This window comes from Alternaria atra (genome assembly GCF_907166805.1).
Source record: "Alternaria atra isolate CS162 genome assembly, contig: 32, whole genome shotgun sequence".
Taxonomy (NCBI): Eukaryota; Fungi; Ascomycota; class Dothideomycetes; order Pleosporales; family Pleosporaceae; genus Alternaria; species Alternaria atra.
Genome location: NW_025091331.1, coordinates 761,784 through 782,745, shown reverse-complemented (window position 1 = coordinate 782,745; position 20,962 = coordinate 761,784). Strand labels below are relative to the sequence as shown.

The 20,962-nt window shown below is 51.5% G+C and overlaps 4 protein-coding genes across 4 annotated transcripts; 1 reads left to right on the top strand and 3 right to left on the bottom strand.

Moving 5' to 3' along the window:
- Window positions 1–2,778: 2,778 nt before the first annotated feature.
- ALTATR162_LOCUS10012 (uncharacterized protein) lies at window positions 2,779–5,121 on the bottom strand (the record flags this gene model as incomplete). Its single annotated transcript, XM_043317648.1, has 3 exons — window positions 2,779–4,259; window positions 4,307–4,566; window positions 4,616–5,121. The coding sequence occupies 3 exons, from the start codon at window positions 5,119–5,121 to the stop codon at window positions 2,779–2,781; spliced, it is 2,247 nt and encodes a 748-aa protein (XP_043173583.1).
- Window positions 5,122–7,650: 2,529 nt separating this feature from the next.
- ALTATR162_LOCUS10011 (uncharacterized protein) lies at window positions 7,651–13,473 on the bottom strand (the record flags this gene model as incomplete). Its single annotated transcript, XM_043317647.1, has 6 exons — window positions 7,651–8,718; window positions 8,767–9,904; window positions 9,961–10,273; window positions 10,342–10,489; window positions 12,749–13,118; window positions 13,226–13,473. The coding sequence occupies 6 exons, from the start codon at window positions 13,471–13,473 to the stop codon at window positions 7,651–7,653; spliced, it is 3,285 nt and encodes a 1,094-aa protein (XP_043173582.1).
- A 544-nt stretch (window positions 13,474–14,017) lies between these two features.
- On the bottom strand, window positions 14,018–15,058 carry ALTATR162_LOCUS10010 (uncharacterized protein; the record flags this gene model as incomplete). The annotated part of the gene is made up of 2 exons (XM_043317646.1): window positions 14,018–14,118; window positions 14,182–15,058. The coding sequence occupies 2 exons, from the start codon at window positions 15,056–15,058 to the stop codon at window positions 14,018–14,020; spliced, it is 978 nt and encodes a 325-aa protein (XP_043173581.1).
- Window positions 15,059–15,307: 249 nt separating this feature from the next.
- ALTATR162_LOCUS10009 (uncharacterized protein) lies at window positions 15,308–20,716 on the top strand (the record flags this gene model as incomplete). The annotated part of the gene is made up of 12 exons (XM_043317645.1): window positions 15,308–15,592; window positions 15,644–15,799; window positions 16,055–16,129; window positions 16,178–16,342; window positions 16,391–16,599; window positions 16,649–17,320; window positions 18,060–18,400; window positions 18,460–18,476; window positions 18,541–18,921; window positions 18,971–19,047; window positions 19,101–19,593; window positions 19,658–20,716. 12 exons carry the CDS (start codon window positions 15,308–15,310, stop codon window positions 20,714–20,716), a joined length of 3,930 nt encoding a protein of 1,309 aa, XP_043173580.1.
- Between the last annotated feature and the right edge of the window lie 246 nt (window positions 20,717–20,962).

The window sequence follows — 20,962 nt, the reverse complement described above, 5'->3', positions numbered from 1 at the left end:
GAAATGATCTACCCAAGGTGACTTGAGAGCATGATCCCTTACTTCGGTTGCCTGCGTTTCCTACTTATAATCTTTTGCCATGTTCTCCTGTATCTAACTTCTTATTCCTCCATCTGTAGAGGTGGAGCGGGACCGAGGCAAGTTCCTTGCGCCATCACACTCAACACCGCCGTCAACAAGTCTTCGATATCCGCCTTTCTCGATTGGCTGAGACACGCCTTTCCCCCTGGCTGCACAATGTGTAGTTGATGATCGACATACCCCGGAGTCGATCGGCGACAGCGTTACCCAAATCTGGTAGATGCAAGGTACCTAGGAGCCAGGTCCGAAAGGGAGTTGACACCCAGCACGAGACTATTGATGCAGACCCTTTGGTAACTTTCCAAGTGGAAGTGGCGTCGCGCCTGGACAGAAGGTTCACGCTCCACACGAGCTAGTTCACGCCTCTTTCCCGAAGTAGTAGGGTATGGTGATCATTGCCCAAAACGAGCCAATCATGATCCAAGGGTCCAGAGTGGTGGTTTGCGGGGAAAACAGGTTACCAATGGCGAATGACCTATTTCCGATCTCTATGGTCATGTTGCATGCGTTCATAGGAAACGATCGACAACGACTACCAAAATCGACAAAATACCGAGGCAGCCTCTACTTTGTGAAACCTATAGGCCAATATCGAAGTTGTAAAGACGTAATTGGCGTGAGAATTGGCTGGCGCTGGCGCTGGCAGAGTAGAGGCTGCACTGAGTTAAGGTCTACCCCTGCATGGGTAGGCGTGTGAAAATTGCTGGCAGGCGTAGAAGAAGTCGCCGAAAAGCCATGTGGAATGATGATCTACAGTAGGACCAAAGATCTGATGATAGTACGTTCAAACCAAGTTTGATGATTGAATGGTAGTCCAGCAGCCAGATATCTGGTACGATTGCACAGCATGAAGAGAGACGCCGGTGGACTCTTTAGTTGGGACTCCTGCTTCATTGTTCTAAGATTCGCAAACAGCAAGTTCACTCAAATCACAGCCTTACAGTCCGCTATGGAGCAATGATGTCAACTCCGTCCCGGAGATGAAAGTATACCGAGTCTTTCAAATAGGCCAGTGAGTTTTCATCGTGATTTAGTTTCATCCCCTCAGCCTTGACTGACGACCACCTCTAGAACCCCAAGCCTGCCGAGGCAAGTTCTCATTATTCGCGAAATTTACGCCACACTGCAGGGGTTGGATAGAGAAGTAACCACGTTATACTGGGCAATTATACAAGTTGACATCATCAAGAGCCAGCTTGAGACGATGGGCGAGCGTAGTATGGGCTACAGAATCGTGGTGTGGCACTCCAACCGCCCCAACCTTGAATCTTCGATAAGACCTTACTAGATGCAGCACCTTACTTGCCCGGCATGCAGATACATCGTCATAGTCAGTTCACTTGACAATTTGAGGTATGCTGAGCGGTTCAGAGCTTGACAAGTCAGCGGTGCAGCGACTGAACAGAGAACACCCTGGCTCTGCTAGGGTATCCATGAGAAACCATCGGCCACGACGGAAAGCGCGGGGTGTCGACATGCAGGCTTCAGCACTTCCGACTCACCAGTAGAGTGCATAGCAAACTCGCAGTCAGGCTGAAACCATTTAGGAAGGCCCCCAAGGAGATGACGCCATACGTGAGAGCCCGGAAGAGGTAGAAGCCCTCAATCGAGTGATACACCCAAGGGATTCAGACGAAACCAAATAGAGTAAAAGACCGGCTGGGTACTTGGTAGTCGATTGTCTTCCAATTCGACGCCACATTTGCCCCCGTTTTGGGCCATGCGCGATATTGGTCGCATATCCTCTATGGAAGCATGGAGAGAATTCTAGGATAGCATGTGGTTTTGGACGTCACCTCAACGCTCTGGTCTCCAGTTAGGCACGACGGAAGATGGCAAAATTACACCTCGCCAGATCCAAATGCTTGGGGACTTCGTGGCCTCAGAGATTGAGGAGCGGAACCTGAGGAATATCGCCACGTACCACTTCATCCACTCCACCACCAGCAACAAAAAACCAAGCAACCGCGATACAGGGTTGCCAGCCACATGTCACGAGGCTTTTACGAGGTAGCCTGATGCCGTGTTGTGGTGTTTCCGTCTTGGCAAGTAAAAAACCGTAACTATGTCCGAAATGGCCCTGCCTTTAAACAAAGACAAAAAAGAAGCGCGATAGTAGTACTCTCCAGCGGGGAATTGAACCCCGGTCTCCCGCGGATTGTTAAACAGTCTAGAAGATTTGTTTGACAAGCGGAAATACTGACCACTATACTACTGAAGAAGAGTGGATATCGCAGATGTGGTCGATGGAAAACATCAAAATTAGAATGTATAGAAACTCAGACAACGGTAACAGCGCGGCGAAGAATGAGGCGTCGGCACCGCTTTCTAACGAAAAATGGGGTTGAGGTGGCGGGGATGTGGATAGCTGTGGAGACCGAAGAAACTAGCGAGCGGTGAGAGCAGCATGCCTCGGCAGAACGACGGATGTGCAGAAGATAACGTAGCATGTTGAGAGCTGAACAGAGTTTACTCAATTCTTTCAGGTAACGCTAATTGTAGACGATTATATACAGATCGCAATGGAGAAAAGGACGCCAGTCATGCGGGTGGTAGCGAGCGCCAACATGATGCAAGTCGAGTCGACTCGAATACGCCGCGCGCCGGTTAGGATGGTACAATATGCGAGTGGTGTGTATGAGTAGGATGTGGCAGGTCCTCCAATCACACTATGGCTGTAGGTATGTGTCTACACACTTATTTGTTGACCTTGGATTCACGGCCAACGACGGGGTTGTGACCGCTTGGGAACTTGCTGTCCGACTGCAGCAGCTCATCGGGTTTATCTGCAAACAATTCATTTAGCCTAATCCCAAATGCAAAGAGGTTCGCACAAGCCTCCTCATCAGAGTTTGACATACCGTGACGAGCGTAGAGGTGGTAATCCTCATCTGTGTACTTGCCCACGTGGCCGCTCTCTACATCCTTGCGGCTGAGCGACAGCTTGCTCTTGGGCAGACCCATGGAGCCGAGGTAAGTAACAGAGTTCTTCCACTCAACCTCCTTACGCTTGTTGTCCCACTTTAGTTCCTCCGCCATGATGTCAATGACCTTGGGAAGAGCTTCAAGGGCAGCCTGGGCGTTCAAGAAGGCGAGACGCATACGGCGCGCAATTACGTCGGTGGCAGTTTGGGCGTACTCGTGGCGGACGCAGTAGCGGACCTCACCGTCGATGTATGGGTAGAGCTCAGACATCTTGATGCCACGGACAGGGAAGCGCTGCTCAGTGGGCGATGCAAGAGCTGCGACGGTCCACGCACGGTCACCATATGCCTCGCAGAGGTATTTGGCTACGTCAGTTTCGATGCCGTAATGCTGAATGAGGTTGATGAAGAGGGTCTTGGAGAAGCCATGTGCACCGACAAGTCGAACGCGGTGGGTTTGGCAGGTGCCGTCAAGAGGAGCTTCATCCTTGACCTCAGTTCCGCTAATGAGAGTGGGGTTCACGAGCGGCTGAGTCTTCAAGCCGTACTCCTTGATAGCCTCGTCGACGGTCTCTTCGGCCATCTGGCGGTAGGTAGTCCACTTGCCACCTGAGCAAGTCATCAGACCAGAAGGAGAGGTGGTGACCAAGTGATTGCGGACAAGACCCTCGGTCGCGCTCGCGTTGGGGTCGCGGACAAGGGGACGAATTCCAGACCAAGCAGCGAGCACATCACCGCGGCGAACATTGATCTCCGGCTGCAGATAGCGCTTAACCTCCTTGAGAATCCAGTCAATCTCCTCCTCACCAGCAACAGGATCTCTCTTGATATCACAAGCAGTGTCTGTTGTACCGGCGATGGTGTTGCCCTGCCATGGCAGGAAGAAGATTACACGGCCATCAGAAGTGTTGGGATCGATGAGGCCCATGTTTGCAGGGCTGTAGTAACCAGGGAGAATGACGTGAACACCGGAGCTAGGGGCGACGATTTCGGCCACGGCTTGGTCGTCCATCTTGCGGATGGAGTCGGTGAAGGGACCGGTAGCGTTGATAATACCCTTGGCCTTGATCGAGAACTCTTCAGCCTTCTTGCCGTCGCTCTCAGCAATGCAATCCTTGGCCTTTGCTCCGCATAGACGACCGTTGGCATCCTTCTCGAGGCTGGTGACCTCAAGATGGTTGACCACAGTTGCGCCGTATAGCGCAGCAGTCATGGCAAGCGAAACGTTCATGCGAGAATCGTTGTGTGCACCATCTAATGGAGTCAGTTCCTGTTGCAGAATGAGTTACTCCTAAGCTTACCGTAGTAGACCAGGGCTCCGACAAGGCCTTCCTTCTTCAACATGGGGAATGCATCCAGAGCCTTGCTCTTGGTCATGTAGTATGAGCTCTCAATGTTCTCTGAGCCGGCAAGGAAATCATAAAACTTGGTACCAGCCCAGAAGTAGGGCGCTTGCCACCATTTCTGAAGAGGAATCATGATCGGGAGCCACTGAGACAGATGAGGAGCGGTATCCAAGAAGTAACGACGCTCGCGTAGAGCTTCAACGACGAGAGCATATCTGTAACTCAAGTTAGAGGTTGCATGAACAAAATCCCTAGGAAACTCACTGGTTGTAGTCCAGATTCCAGACGGCCTTTTCTAGGTATCGTACACCACCGTGTACGAGCTTTGTGCTCTTACTGCTAGTACCACTGCTGAAGTCGTCGCGTTCGACGAGCGCAACCTTGAGACCTCTTGTAACAGCGTCTAGCGCGATACCGGCTCCGGTTGCGCCACCACCAATGACCAACAAGTCATATGGCTCTTCTTCAGCCTTTTCGGATGGTGTAGAGCCGCCACCAAGCCACTTCTTTGCCTTCTCTGCAACTTGCGACACAACACCTGCGCTGCGCTTCAATTGTGCAATCTGCTCTTCGCGGCTCTTGGCAGAAGGGAATTGTGGTGGTCGGAAGACACCTCCCTCGCCATATGTGGGCGGCGGGACTGCGGCGGCTTCCGAGCCGGGGATATCGCGAGGTCGTAGGGTAACGTAGAGGGCGGCGGTACCGACTGCTCCAGCACCAGCTGTATAGAGCAGCGGCTTGATGAAGCGGCTTCCTCGTCGGGCAGCCATGATGCTTTAGAGATGGGTATAAGTCTCTGGAGGTACAATCGCTCCAGGCGGTGTTCGTATTATGTACAAAGATGTCGAGAAAGTGCTACAAAGGTCTGCTGAGGCTCAAGCCTACGAATTTGTTAGAGGCGCGGCCGTGGGCCGGAGATAGGGCGTAGAGAATGCGCCTGGAATAGTGCTCACCTCGAAAATGGTTTACAATTGTACAGGGAGCATGGCGCTCTTGAATTATTCCGTAGGTTCAGGACAGATGTTGAGAAAAGTCTGAAGCCCATCAGACAGATGACGAAAGCGTAGTGGGTTCGCCGAGACAAGTGCTGTTCGAGCGTTTGGCTTTGACCGGGGGTTCGGCACGGGACAAACCAGCCCGATTCCACGTCCATGCCGCCCAACACGCCGAAATGAAGCAGCGAGATGATGCCTATACATGTTCAAAGACCTGCACGTGGGCTGACAGCTTACTTTCACGGCCGCGCATGTCTCAAACCTCAGAGACAAGAGCTCAGTGTCGATATGGCGGCTCTTCTCTTCCGACTCCATTGCCATTTAGGTGGGGTACCTAACCGGATGCGTTACCCCCACGGGAAGAGTGGACCAGCAGAGCCTCATGATGATCTCATGCCATGTGGGGACAAGCTTGATATGTTTCGATGGCAATGATTCTTGTTGAATCTCGCGTCGACGATCTTCTCCTGGACGCCTTATCTCTTTCCACACCCGACAGCGCATTCAGAGTACAGCTGCTTTGTCGGCTGTGCTACTTCTCTGAAGTTGTCGGTGTGACCTACACAGTATATTTGCAGCATCTTGTAGGTTTGTGGAGACATGTTCCACCTACACTCTCGGCGTTGTTATGTTGCTCGAACAAGGTCATTCAAGACCCAACCAATATCCTCTGGCGCAAGACTGATATCATAGAATGCCTTGAGAGATCTTTTCCCCCGACAACTTGTCGTAAAGTGTTGCACGGTTATTGCGAAAAGCGTGACTTGGGAAAGCTGACCATTTGAGGCTCAGAACTGAGATTGGCATGATCCTTGGAGCGTCATGTCCGATGCTGTGCACGTCGCTTGACCGTCTAGGAGATATTTGTAACCCATGGTAGTAGTGGCCAAGGAAGAGGCTGAGAGAATCATGCGTATTGAGAGCGACATACAGATCTGGAAGCTTTGTGTACTTCTGCTCAAGGCGCATCTTCTTATCGCGGTCGACAGTTTCACTGGGAAGTGCCCTATATATTGCCTTTTTCTGGCCTCGGAGATATTTGTTTGGCAATTCATCGCACGCGTCAAGTTGGGCGTTTTGCATACCCGAGTGATTGGGCATCTAAGCGAGAGAGGCTCTGTGAGGTGCAATCAAGCTGTACGGTCACACCAATCCAGGATCCATTTGCATCAGGCGCGACTACCTAACTTCAAGCGCAATAAACACCACACGGAGGTGTCACAGACTATAAACAAAATATCCAATTCGCAATGCGATAGGTCTGTCAAGACTTGCAGATCGTTAGAATACCTAGATACACCCCACACCGCTAGCTCGCAAGCACAGTACTAGTATGCTACGGACCCACCTGCCCTTAGCCCTGCAGCCCAAATGTACGAGATCGAGCTCCTGAGTGCATGGGACCTTCGGAGACCTGGCAAAGATGACGAGGCCTACATCATATGTCGGAACCTACTTGCTGGTCCATCTTTGGGTAAATGGCACCAAGCTGGCTTTCATCTTCTACTCGGCTACTCGGATAATTGTAAGTATATATGTATTCTCACTCTCCTGACTCGCTTTAAGGTCATGTCGAACATGTGTACCGATGGTCATGACAACACCAGGGCGGAAACGATTGTGAGCAAAGAATAAAACCCTCTTTTTGAATCCAGATGAATGGGAGCGCATTGGCAATGAAGAGGATGCTTCGTTTAGCTAAGACGGTTTAGAGCCTATTAGCAACAATGGATGGGAGCCTACTAGCGATGAGAAAGAATAACCTTGTGGAAACGACGAGGACGCATCCACTGAAGACAACTCTGCTAAGATGCAGAAGAGGTCAGGCAATGGTGCTTAATACGTGCAGGAAGGGGGCTGACTTAGTAAGAAGCTCCTTTCCGACATCGCCGCCGCGAGTGATTAAGAAGCAAGGCAGACGTCGTACCCTACTCCTATATGATCACAAAATCGAATTGATGAGGAGGATAAAATAATAAATAGGTAGAGGCAGCTAATAGGTTGCGAGACTCACGAGCATACAGAGAAAACTATCCTGATTGAGTTGATCTTAACACTCACCTTACACACGATGTAATCTCATCGTTGTTCACACGCTGAAAGTGAAACCTAGCGGATGCCTTAAGTATGTATTTCTGGGGTATATCTTGATTCTATACACAACACAATGGAAATTAATGAATTTTTCATCCTCAATTCATCGCCAGTAACACTATAGTACATATGGACCGCCCTATCCCAAACACCTAGACACCTAGCTGCCCAAATGCAACAACTCACATTAAAAGAAGAAAAAACATTTCTTCATATCCGCAATACCCATAACAGTAACAAAACATCCAGCGCCACAATAGCAGCAGAGATACTCAAAACAGCTCCCTGGTGAACCAAACCCACACGGTCCTGGCGTGTCCGCATGCTAATGACCGCGACGACGCAAAGCATCAGTGTACAAATAGTACCTAGCAAGACTGCAGCATCGACAACGCCTCGTTCCTTTTTCCGACTCGTCATTGTCATAAGGCCCAAGATGAGGTCTATGACAACAGCTGCGCCCAGTGCGGTAGAGTAGAAACGCAGTTTTGTCATTTCGATCTTGTGTTGATGAGTCTCTACCTGGCTGAGCAGTGTGCGACGCTCATGAAGCAAATCAGCGTCATGTCGGGGATCGCGGAGGGAACGGAAGAGTGTGCTGAAGTAGCCGGTTCGACTTGCTGACTGGCTGTGGGAGTCTATTGTTCCATAGTTTGCGGCACGTATTATGGGGGATGAGTCGACCGTATCATCGTCATCATCTGAGTCCTCGGCGGTGGAAAGCGATGCCTGGTCAGCTTTGTCGGTCATTCCGAAAAGTTTCTTCGTCTTCTTCGTCAACGCCTCGACGAAGTCTTGGCCAGGATACTTGATAGGCGCATCGGGGTCGACGTAGATGTAATAGCCAGTCTCTTCATCTTCTGGGTGATCATATTCGTTCCAATACCTCTGCTGTACTTCTGGTTCTGGTTCGTCCCGGTTCATCGGTGGAGGATAGTCAGAAAACGGTCTCCGACTCTTCTTTCTGAAGGCCTGTAATGGCGGCGGGTCAACAAACTCGTGTACCGATGTTGCAGAAGATTCCTCGTAACGAGAGGCAAGCGGGCTGGATTGACCATCATACGAGGTGTTGGATGTCGAAGTTGCTGGAGGCGATAGTTGAACTTGGGAGCCAGTCATGCTGCCTCGCGCTCTACGGCTCCGTTTCTTCACTGGCTCTGGCAGCTTTCGGATATCCTTTTCGAGAAGGGAGATCCAGAAAGGGGCGGACATGGCACTGGGCTTGCAGCAAGTCCACACAGCATGTGCTTCTAATGAGAATCCTCGAACGCGTTCAACCTACAATTGTTAGTGCACGGATCGTGTGAGATTTTGCAAACAACCTACCAAATGGCTCCGATCAAGCGTCTGGATAAGCGCCATTGCCTGGTTGCCTTCACGTCGGATCTCTAGAATAGCATGAGGAAACTTCTTTGTTGATTCTCCTCGAGCTGCTGAAGTCCAATCATCATCTGCCAGATCTTTGTACAACGAGCCCTTCAGGCAAACATCTTTATCTAGCGTCGCCCATGTGCCTCCTGTTGAGTTGTTGTGCAGTCCAGTAAATCGTGTACGTTTGGAGACGGCACCAGCGATGGGTTTCATAGATTGGTGCTCAACAAGCCATTGTCGAACCGCCGATGCATCATCTTTGGCTGATCCGTCCGAGCTCCCAGAGTGCTTCATGGTGTCTTCTTTTACAGAAGTGTCCAAAAAGGCTGGCAAACGTTTGCGGTCCATCTTTGTTGTCTTGATAGCAGCTGGAGACTGTCCTTGTGAGTCTGCCTCTGTGCATATAACGACTGCAGCTTCGCCAGTAGCGCAACACCGTATTTGGCCAGCCGCCTTAATGCTGATGCTCCCTTGCAATTCTTCTGTCGATCCAATTGTGCTTGCGTTTTGCTTGAACGCGAAAGCTTCTGCGTGGTCCAAGACAACGAGCCCAGTTGTATCTTCGTTGCCGAAGTACGGGTCAAGATTAGTTGTAGAGGAATGGCGGCGGATAGGCGTTCCTCTAACAGATCCTCTCTGTCTCGCATTGCTAATGTATAGACGCATATGTTGGAGCAACAGGACCTGTGCCTCAACGATGTGGTCCGGATGTATCCAATACGTTGCTTTGTTGCCCTTGGACCCCAGAGGTACGGTGTTCAGTGCCAGGTCAAAATCTAGGTCGTCACCCTTCTCAAGGATTCTAGATATGCGAGCAGCCGACGACTGGCCATTGGCGTTCTCAGCGTTGGATGTGGAGGTACCATCCGCATCAAAAGCGGAGCGGAGTGCGTCGAGCACGTCGATATATTGATCCAAGAGGTAGCCCAGATCAAGCTGGAACAGACTATCCGGCCGACCGCTAATCTCCTGCTTAAAAACATAACTGAGCTCCCTGTCCTTTGTCCAACGCTTGTACTTTTTGAGTATTTTGATGAAGCCTGTTCGCTGGGTCACCTGGAATCGAGAGAGCGACCTGATCTCCTCTCCGGTCCTGCGATTGTGTTAGCGAGAGTTCTCCCGTCGCGTGTTCCGACGCGACCTGCGTACCTTGCGACATCTGCATCAATCTTCGCATATCTCTCTACAGTCCGCGCAGGAAGACGCCCGCTCGCCGGATCACGTCTTGTGCGCAGCTGGTCTAGGGTCCTGCTGATATGCTCCAGCCTCCGCTCGATCTCGCCGCTCTTGCTCCTAACAAAGAGGTTGATGCGATCGTGTTGTTGCGACAAGACATGGAAGAAGGTGTCTCCGAATGCGCGCTCGGTGCTCTCGCCCTGGCCTGGGATCGATACGGCCTTGTTCGTGCCGGGCGTCGTCTGGTGCTTGATGAGGTCTTTAAGGTAGTCGTAGTCGATGTTATCTGTGGGCGCACATGTGTCAGCGGAGGGCTCTCCGTGGCGCGTCGTAGGACGGAGCCGTGGTACTCACAATGGCCCCATTCTGGTATAGACCTCTGTCGCAGAGTGTCGCCGTACTTCATGCCAACAAATTGAGCAGTGAGGACGGTTGAAGGAGGTTCAATGGTTAGGCTTTGTCGTGTTGCGTCACCAGGAAGCGAGTGGGTGGGTCTGTTCACCTAGGTGCCGTTAGATAAGGTGAAATATATGAGCCTTCAACCGCACGTTTCAGCCGTTAGACCGTCGAAATGCCGAGACATTGCGCCACGGACTGCGTGCCGTTTCTCTCAATTCGATTGCGACAATGGTAGCGGAATGGCGCCGTAGTCGTGCCAAGATCTTGGGGCTTACCTAGGTACAATGCGGTGCTAACCGGGATATATGGAAATTTATATGTAAGATAAACGCGAAAATGCGAGGCGAAGGAGGCAGAGCGACATGGCGCTGGCCGAAGGAAGTACCCAAGTAAGTATCTTTTGGGGGGTGATGCCCGATTGTTAGCATGTGTTCGATAACAGAGACATGGCAGCGATTCACGCTAGAACCTGCATGTTCTCCGGCGTCACCCTTGTATTGGACGTACGTGCGTTGATCGTGATCCACTTTCCAGGGTATCCGAGATGCCATCCATGGGACTCCACTCTATATTCAAACACCGTATGACGAAGAGGGAACTACGTGCTTACTGAAAACATCCAGCCTCGGTATCGTGAGGTTTTTTGCTTGGACGCCTAAAGCACAGCTTCAACGGGTAGGGTCGACCACTACTGGTAGCCAGGCATATTCATCGTTCCATGTCTCCATAACAGGAAGCATGTACACTTCCCGCACGGCAGAGAACGACTCGACATTGGCCAAAGGATGTTCGCAGTGTGGCGGGGAAGCATTGTGATCTGGAGTACAGGGCGGCAATCGTGTCATGGCGCGATCGTAACAGCGCCCGTATAGCGAAACGAAGCCTCAAATGTGGCGTCCAACTGCAGTCAGTCTAGATCCCCAAATAGCAGGAAGTGTTGCCAGAAGGACGGATGTCAAAATGTCACTGCTCTTTACCGATTGGTTGAGAAAAGTATCTGGAGAAAATTGGAGAACAGAAGCGTGTATGATGGACGTGCAGCATAACGAACATATCCACTTGCGTGGGGCGGGTAGTGGGAGCAACTTTCCACCCGAAGACAAGGATACAATTTATATGATACTGACCACAGAACATTAACTCAGGATCTTTTGCATGATGCAGGCGTATTACACACATCAATTTTCTCGGCACAGTTACACCGAAGTCTCGACCCCAACCTAATAGTTGATATACAATAGCGAGAGATACTCAGTCTCCACACGATAGCACCTACGGCCGCCGGCCACCCGTCGCAGGGACTTTGACCCATGGCCGAAGTGGATCTTTCTTCATGTCCACAGCCCATGGCCCGCAAGCCGTGGAGCCGCGGTAGCGCTGTTCGAATTGAGCGACTCCGTGGAGCCACACGACTCTGGACTTTCTAAACGACGCAGACCAGTGAGTCAAGCATGATAGATGCAGGACGTAGGATGGAGGGATCCGCTAGTATCTTCTCGCTAATCCTATATTTCCAAATCACTCGCAATGAGAATCAACGCAATCCATGTCGCACATGTCGAATTGTACGCATGTACGATGTTCAATGTACCTCCGACAAGCTCTCCTCTTACTCCATCAGAGGATCAATATGCATAGCCGAGTTCCACGGGTTACGGCACTTGGAAGTCACATTGGCATTGCTTATCTCAATGTCTGCATGCACGTCTCTCATGTAAAAGCCCTGCATAATGACATCGTGAGAGGTCGTGTGCTCACCTGCCTATATCGGTCCCATTATGACGAACAAGGGTGCTGCATATGTAGGATTCACTAAATCGCCCCTATGACATAGCGCTAGCGCTCCAGGCCCAGGCAGTGGGAACACCAGGTAGGCTTTCTGCCACTCGCGATGCGTGTGTTACCCACGTGGGTGATCGGTGTGGTTTTCGATGCCCGAACGTAGCATGCAAGTCTGAGTGATTTTGGCAAGCTGAGATGTAACACTGCCGGTGGCAAGTTAGTAGATTCTTCGATTTTGACTCAAGATTGAGGTTTGTGGGGCAGGCGCTTCGCTTGCTTGCTTGCTCTACATGAAGGACTCGTCGACTATCATCCGGTTGGGTGTTGTTTGTGTGAGTGGAGAGATAACTGGGCTATCACTCAATTATACCACTAATACTGGTATAGAAGCCTATGCTTTGATACAATTCCAATTGCTGGTTGCATCAAGGAAGACGCCTGATGCAATAACACCTCTGTGGCCGTCCGATCGATATTCAGATGGTACGAAGTATAGACATAGAATCAGTGCAACACATGCCGAATAAGTTTAGAAACATACAGCCACCCATCAACACTTCATCATAGCCCACAACAAAACCCCTTCACCGCCATCCTTCCCTCTTCCGTCCCCATCAGCCTTGCCCCTCCCCACCGTAATCTCCTCCAACGTTTCGAATCCCAAATGCGCATACACATCCCTACTCCTGGGTGACGTGGATTCCAGAACTACAGGCCAGCCTTTTTCCTTTGCCATCTCAAGTACCGGACGAATGAGGTCGCTCACTTTGGCTGGCATTATAGCGGAAGGATGACTGCGATCGTTCGCTAAGAGAACAAGATGCAGCATATGAGTTGCTTGAGGTGGTAGAGCGCGCTTCCTTGCATGGTGGGCGAGAGAATTCAGTTCGGTTACAGCAGGTGGATTGTGCGGTTCTGGTGTGTATGTTTCTGTGACTTCTTCTAACTGCCTGAGTTATCATCAGTAAACCGAAGGCTTGAGATAGAAAAATACCCAAAGCCTAGTTTTTCAGGAAGAGAGCATCTCACTGTGGTGTAGGTATACCTAGGTACTTACCAAACACTAGCTACACCACTCCCAGGAACCGTCATCATCCTCGCTCCGCCTTTTAAAAAATCAGGCACTATAAACGCAAAGACCTCCTTATTCAACTCTTCTCCTATGTCTGTCTTGCCTGATCCTTGCAGTTCGTCCAGAAGAATATAGCGTTGAAATGCATCGTCGTTGAATTGCTTAGCGAGAATTTCGATTGTGTGCTCTAATGAGTCTTCTTGGAGGCCGGCGGGAACAGGAATATGCGACATATTTACGGAGTGGCTAATGAAAACGGAGACGTAGGACCGTAAAGTAGGTTACTGAACAGATTTTCCGGGTGGTGATGCAGATGAAGGTTCATGTACTTTTGGTGGTACTGTAGTAGTTGATGGGGTCGGTCCGATGTGCAAATGCGCCGGTCCGATATTTACCTAAGTATGACCCGGCTGGGCAATGTATACAATGGTATGAAATAGACATCACTAGCTTCATCCCAACAATTGCTTCCTTCCACAAGCTTTGTCGGCTCGCGCTTCAGTACTGGTCAGATGCCACAATATACTCCGACCACACGCACAGTGACTAGGCTTGTTTTGGGGTAGGAATCGGAGTAGATGATGCACACATGTATACATCACTCGTAATACATCTCAGATCAAATCGAAGAGAATTGTGATTGGTCTCAAACGGATGAAGCGCTTTGGCTTGGAATGCCATGTTTCGCTTTCTTTGAACGCCATACTATACACGTAGATTAAACGCCCGCATATGTTGACACTGAACAAACTTGGTACCGCCCTCGTTTCAAGATGTTTAACCTGGTGGAAGCAGGCTGTTGTCGACAACGTCTTGCGCTTCCATCTCCTCGACCTCAGCACTGTTGTGGAGCGGTGAACGAGGCAGAGCCATGAGACCTGTACTTGATTAGCAAACCTGCTGTGGAACAATGTCTAAAAAATAAAAATAAAATTACTTACCAGTCCTTGCAGATTCCAAGATTCCAAAGGGAGAAATCAGCTTCATAAAGGAATCAATCCTTGTGGGCTTTGCTGAAACCTCTACTATGCAGTTGTTTGTGCTAATGTCGAGCACCTTTCCACCGAACTGATGAGTCATGAAGGTAATGGCGCGCAAGTGCTCGTGCTTGTGTCGGAGTGCCTGACTAACGGGCAGGTTTGTCGGGTGGTAGTCTTTCCTCAAAGACTCACGAGCAGCCTCGTGTGCCATTGCGTTGCGTTCCTCATCTGACATGTCTGGTTCGTACGTCTCCTCGAGCTCAGGCGCTTGAGCCATCTCGCGGTGGTGAGCAAGCAGCTCTTCGAAGTATTCCGGCCCAAGAATCGAGACCTTGGCCAGGAGCAATTCGCGCTGAACGAGAGGCGATTGGGTGTAGTCAAGCACAGCCCATACAGGGACCAAGTCCTCGAGCTGGCGGCGGGCTTGCTCTACGACACCATCTTGTCCTTGCAACACAATTGTCATTCGGGAGAGGTCGTCCACCTCGGTGTTGCAGACAACCAAACTATCGATGTTGAAGCCTCGAGCAGCCAAGATACCCGAGACACGGGAGAGCACACCGGGCTCATTTTGTACCAAGCAGTTGAGGATGTGGCTCTTGGGTGGAGCTTGGGATGGGAGCGGAGTTTCGTAGAGGATGTTGCTGACGGCAGCCGGTGCTGACCAAGCAGGAGGACGATCTTCGGTGGGAAGAGGTGCGATGCGACGGTGAAGGGCCTTGTAAGCCAGAGCCTGGGTGGAGGAAGAGCTGGATGCTCTCTGTTGCTGGCGGAGGGAGCCGGCGCATTGCCTGTTGAGCAAACTGCGCAGAGGCAGCATTGCTCGCCAAGAAGCCATTACGGACAGGTGGTCACGGTGAAGGCGATTAATGACTACTGGGTGTGACTGTCCAAGTTGAAGTGGCAGCCCCAGAAAGTGAAATAGAATCCCCGGCCGATTGTCGGAGTAGCCGCGAACAGGCAGGTTCAGCCGCGGCACGCTAATAAGCGAGAGTCGCTCCTGCCCAAGCCTAAGATTCATCTCCAACACCAGCTCGAGCCTCAACTCCGCCGCAAGACTTCGACTATCACTAGGAGAACACACAACATGTCTGAAGAACGCCGTCCCCGATCGCGCTTCGATAGCGACGATACTGAGCGCCCTGTACGTTCGCGCTTCGATACAGATCGTCGCTCTCGGTCGCCGTCGCGAAGGGAGTCTGAGTCGCATCGCGCTCGTAGCCCCATCGCCCGTGAAGGCACAGACAGCCCTGCGTCATCCAACTTCAAGAACGACGCTGCTGCGAGGGCGGCGGCTGCGGCTGCGAGGATCAATGCGCAGATTCAGGCGAAGAAGGGCATTCAGCATGTCGACGTGCCACCTATTCGCTCTGTACGTCTGCTCTACGCGTATTCCTCGACGACAAATACTAACGACCCCCAGGCCGCTACTCCTCCAGTTGCCAAGTCGCCTGCCTCAAACTCCGCCGCGGCCACAAACAACGAGACGTACCAGCAGGATGGTGACTACATCAAAGACATTGAGATCAATGATCTCCGTAATCGCTACACACTGACTAAAGGAGCTACACAAAAGAGGGTAAATAACTGTTTTTGCTGTCCACTGATCGTTTAGGATCATGCCTTCTTCATGCTCTGCAGCGCTGCACTTCTCGTGACGGCGCTGCGGGGCTGAAGTTGGTCCCTGTTTGCGCATCTCTCCATGAGAGTCAGAGCTTACTTGATCTTCTAGCACCCCACCCATTTATCAAATGCTAACCTCCATGTGCCATATAGATCAAAGACGAGACTGGCGCCGGTACGCATTACCCGATTACAATTATTAACCCTTTAGAATACCTGCTTATACATGCAAGATGTCACTACTCGAGGAGAATACTACCCCGACAAGAACATGGCAACTGCTACTGTAGGTGGGCATGTCAGCATCTCCTTGACAAGGCTAATTTCACAACAGAACCCTCCGCTATATCTCCGTATCACTAGCACCTCCAAGGAAGGCTTGGACAAGGCTGTAGAAATGATCGAGGAGATGATGAAGGAAGACCTTCCTAACCTGGTAGACGAACGTCGCTTCCGCCGTAGGGAGCCTGAGAACTTTGAGCGCGACGAATTTGGTCGAGTACGTTATCCTCTCCATATCTGCAAACATGTTGCTAACTGTTCCCAGCGCAAGTGGCCCGAAGAGAAGATCTCTGTCGGTCTTGAACCTATTAGCGGCTTTAACTTGCGCGCACAGGTTGTCGGTCGCGGTGGCGATAACGTCAAGTTCATCCAACAAGAGACAAGCTGCAAGGTCCAAATTAAAGGTCGCGGTTCTGGTTTCATGGAGCCAAACAGCGGACAGGAGAGCGACGAGCCTATGTACCTTCACATCGCGTTCGTATACCCCTACCGTTCCCTTGTTCCTATTACTGATGGATTTTAGTGGACCCCGTCCTGAAGGTGTAGCCCAAGCCAAGCAGCTTTGCGAAGAGCTCCTCGAGAAGGTAAAATCGGATTACCACGCGTACAAAGAGCGTCCACCGCCGAATCGTTACGGCGACCGAGATGGCTATGGTGGTGGGCGACCCGGATACGGCGACCGTGGCGACCGTGGCGACCGCGGTGACCGTGATCGCAGCCAGAGCTACGGATACGGTGGAGGAGGCGGTGGAGGCGGTGGTTATGGCGGTGGAGGCTACGGCGGCCAGGGCGGACAGGGCGGTCACAACGGTTATGGCGCACAGGAGACCCTCATGTCTCCTGCTGCTGCTGCGACGCCGACTGCTGATGCCAACCAACAAGCCTTTGACGCGAATGCCGCACAAGCATGGATTGCTTACTACCAGCAAAATCCAGAGTCTGACCCTTATGCTGCGTACGGTGGATATGCGGCGTATCTCGCACTCCAGCAGCAGCAGTACGCTGCGTACTACGCTCAGACTGGTGCTCAGACCGGATATGGACAGATACAGTCTCCTGCTCCTGGTGCTGGCGCGGCTGCACCACCTCCACCGCCGCCTTCAGAACCCTCTTCTGGCTATGGTGCTCCTCCGCCACCACCTCCACCAGCTGCGTCGCCTTCCAACTATGGAGCGGTTCCCCCACCCCCTGGCTTGTAAGTGTGGAGCAACGACTATAATCTCGCGCTTACGACAGCCTTTCAACTTGACTTGATTGATTGAACCTAGTTCGATTTGCCTTCGCGTATTGACTCACAGTGTGGTGGATTTGGTTGCAAGTGTTCCTCTGTCGCTTCGGCGCGTTTAGCTTCGTCATTGTTTAGTCCCACGTACGGAGCACCGCTTTGGGAACGGTAATAGTCTACCGATCTGGAGTTAGCACTTTAGTTAGGATACCAATGCCATTGCTTTCACATACAATCGTCTAGTGGTTCGGCCTCTAAGCGTATCGTATTATTGTATTAAGGTCTTTGGTGATGACTTTGACGTATGCCGTGATTGGGTTAAAGTAGCAGGGGTTCTCCACGCCAGTACCAGGCTCGCGTGCGTTGACCCTAGTTTTGGTATGCCGCGGAGCGAAGTCGCTCGGAATAGTCGCTCGGGGTATTTTGATAATTTGTACATTGCGCCTCTGACTTTCTCGCACCGTGTCGACGCCACAGACAACCTACAAGATGCGGTCGCAACTACTTCGTGCCGGCCAAGCTGCCAACTGCAGGGTGAGTGTCCTTACATGCAATTGGCAATTCAAATTGCCTTCAGAACCTCATGCGACTTTCGCAGTCATCGTCATCGCATTTCTTCACTCGACGTACAAGTGACACAGAACGCTGACTGACTTCACAAGCCTCATCTACTCTCCTCTCTTCGTCAATCCTCTTTACAAACTCGAAGGTGTCTAGCCACCAGCCACGATCCGCCTACCGCCCGCAATGTCGACCTCGCCTCCCGCACCCCACCCTACGCTAAACTGCTCTCCCGTCTCGAAGAAGTACGGCGCGTACTAGGCTCTTCACGACAATTGACTTTGGCCGAGAAGATTCTCTACTCGCATCTTGAGAGCCCAGAGGAGTCGCTTATGAACAACACAAACGGTGGAAGAGATATTAGAGGCCAGGCGAACTTGAAGTTGAAGCCCGATCGCGTGGCTATGCAGGATGCTAGTGCTCAGATGGCTTTGTTGCAGTTCATGAGCTGTGGGTTGCCGAGCACAGCGGTGCCTGCTAGCATACACTGTGAGTTACCCTCACGAGCGGAATGCAATCGAGCCAGTTACTGACTATATATATACAAGGCGACCATATGATTGTGGTTTGTAGTATCCTTGACGCCATCCAGGCTATACTATGAATATTATGCTGATAAGTTCTTTCAGGGAGAAAAAGGTGCCGATACTGACCTTCCACAATCCATAGCGGGCAACAAGGAGGTCTTCGATTTCCTCGAGTCGGCAGCGAAGAAATACGGAATTGAGTTCTGGCCGCCAGGCGCTGGTATTATTCATCAGTCGGTTCTGGAGAACTACAGTGCTCCAGGCCTGATGATCTTGGGCACAGACAGTCACTCCCCGAATGCTGGAGGTCTGGGATCAATCACAATCGGTGTTGGTGGTGCGGATGCGGTGGATGCTCTCGTAGATGCGCCATGGGAGCTCAAGGCACCCAAAATTCTAGGTGTGAAGCTTACCGGAGAACTCAGCGGCTGGGCTTCACCAAAGGACGTGATTTTGAAATTAGCTGGCCAGTTGACCGTCCGGGTATGTGATTTTCTGCATCGCAAGATGCTCCAGACTAACATATGGACAGGGTGGCACTGGTTTCATTATTGAATACTTTGGTCCTGGTGTGCAGTCTTTGAGCTGCACAGGTATGGCGACTATCTGGTAAGACACCCGTATGAACCCAACGCGCATGTCTAAGCGCTGACACGTTGTAGCAATATGGGTGCTGAAGTTGGCGCAACTACCTCCCTCTTCCCCTTCTCTCCCGCACACATCCCCTATCTCCAAGCCACACACCGAGGACCGATCGCTGAAGCCGCTCAAAAGATCGCCAGTGCACCAATGCAGCAGAACCTACTCCGTCCCGACGCGGAAGCCGCTTACGACAAGGTCATTGAGATCAACCTCTCAGAACTTGAACCGCACATCAACGGACCATTTACCCCCGATCTATCAACACCTCTGTCCAAGTTCAAGTCTGTAGTTGAAGAGAAGGGATGGCCACAAACCTTCGGCGCAGGTCTTATTGGTAGCTGCACAAACAGCTCATACCAGGACATGACCCGATCAGAAGAGATTGTGAAGCAGGCATTGGCAGCGGGTCTGAAACCCAAGGCGGACTTCTTCATTACACCAGGCAGTGAACAGATCCGAGCAACGTTGGAACGGGATGAAACCCTTCAAACGTTTACTGAAGCAGGAGGTACTGTTCTGGCGAACGCCTGCGGGTGAGTTCTCCAGCATACACTGAACTGATTCAAAGTACTAACAGCCTCAACGTCCTTGCATTGGACAATGGAAGCGTACCGACGACGTAAAGAAGGGCGAATCCAACGCTATCCTAACATCCTACAACCGTAACTTCCCTGGCCGCAACGATGGCAACCGAGCTACGATGAACTTCCTCGCTTCTCCTGAACTCATCACCGCTATGTCCTACTCTGGCTCCACGACCTTTAACCCAATGACTGACAGCATACCGACACCAGATGGCAAGCCTTTCAAGTTTGCGCCACCAAAGGGCTCCGACCTCCCTTCTGCTGGTTTCGCAGACGGTAACCCAGACTTCATGCCCACACCAGGTGTTCCAGACCCCAGCGTCGATGTTATCGTCTCGCCCACCTCCAGCCGTCTAGCGCTTCTTGACCCATTCCCAGCATTCCCCGACTCTGATTTTACAAGCCTTCGAGTACTCTACAAGGTCAAGGGACAATGTACAACAGACACCATCTCGGCTGCTGGCCCGTGGCTCAAGTATAAGGGTCACCTGCCCAACATCTCGGAAAACACACTCATCGGCGCAGTCAACGCACAAACTGATGAGGTCAACGTCGCCTACGACTTCGACGGCAAGACATCAGGTATCCCAGAATTAGCAAAGAGGTGGCGCGACCAGGGCATTGAATGGCTCGTTGTAGCAGAGCACAACTACGGCGAAGGCTCCGCCCGTGAACACGCCGCCCTGCAACCCCGATACCTCGGTGGCCGTGTTATCCTTGCGAAGTCCTTCGCCCGTATCCACGAGACCAACCTCAAGAAGCAGGGTATCGTCCCTCTGACTTTCGCCAACGAAGCTGACTACGATGCCTTTGAAGCGTGCGACCAGGTTGCCACAAGAGGACTGCTCGACGTGCTGAGGAGTGGCGGTAAGGGCGAGGTCGAGCTCGTCCTCAAGAAGAAGGATGGTAGCGAGAAGGTTGTCAAGACCAAACACACTCTGTCGCAAGATCAGTGTGGCTTTGTGCTTGCTGGTAGCGCGCTAAACCTTCTTGCCAGGAAGGGCAGGGAGATGAAGGAGGAGGTCACTCGGAGTGCGGAGCTGACTGATTAAGTTTTGTGCGTCAAGTTTGGATACGCAAAAGTGAGCATGTAAATGGCGCTATTGGTGTCACGGCGCATAAACAATCCTAGCAACAACCTATATTCCATGTCAAATGAATTATCCACAGTGAAAGCCAGCGTGGAGAGTGTTTATTGTACCTGGCATGGTTTTGATGTTCCACCCTTCCCTACCAAGCCAAAAAAAAACGCGTCTAGCAAACTTCATCCACGAGCATCCCACTTCGTTGGTTGTTGC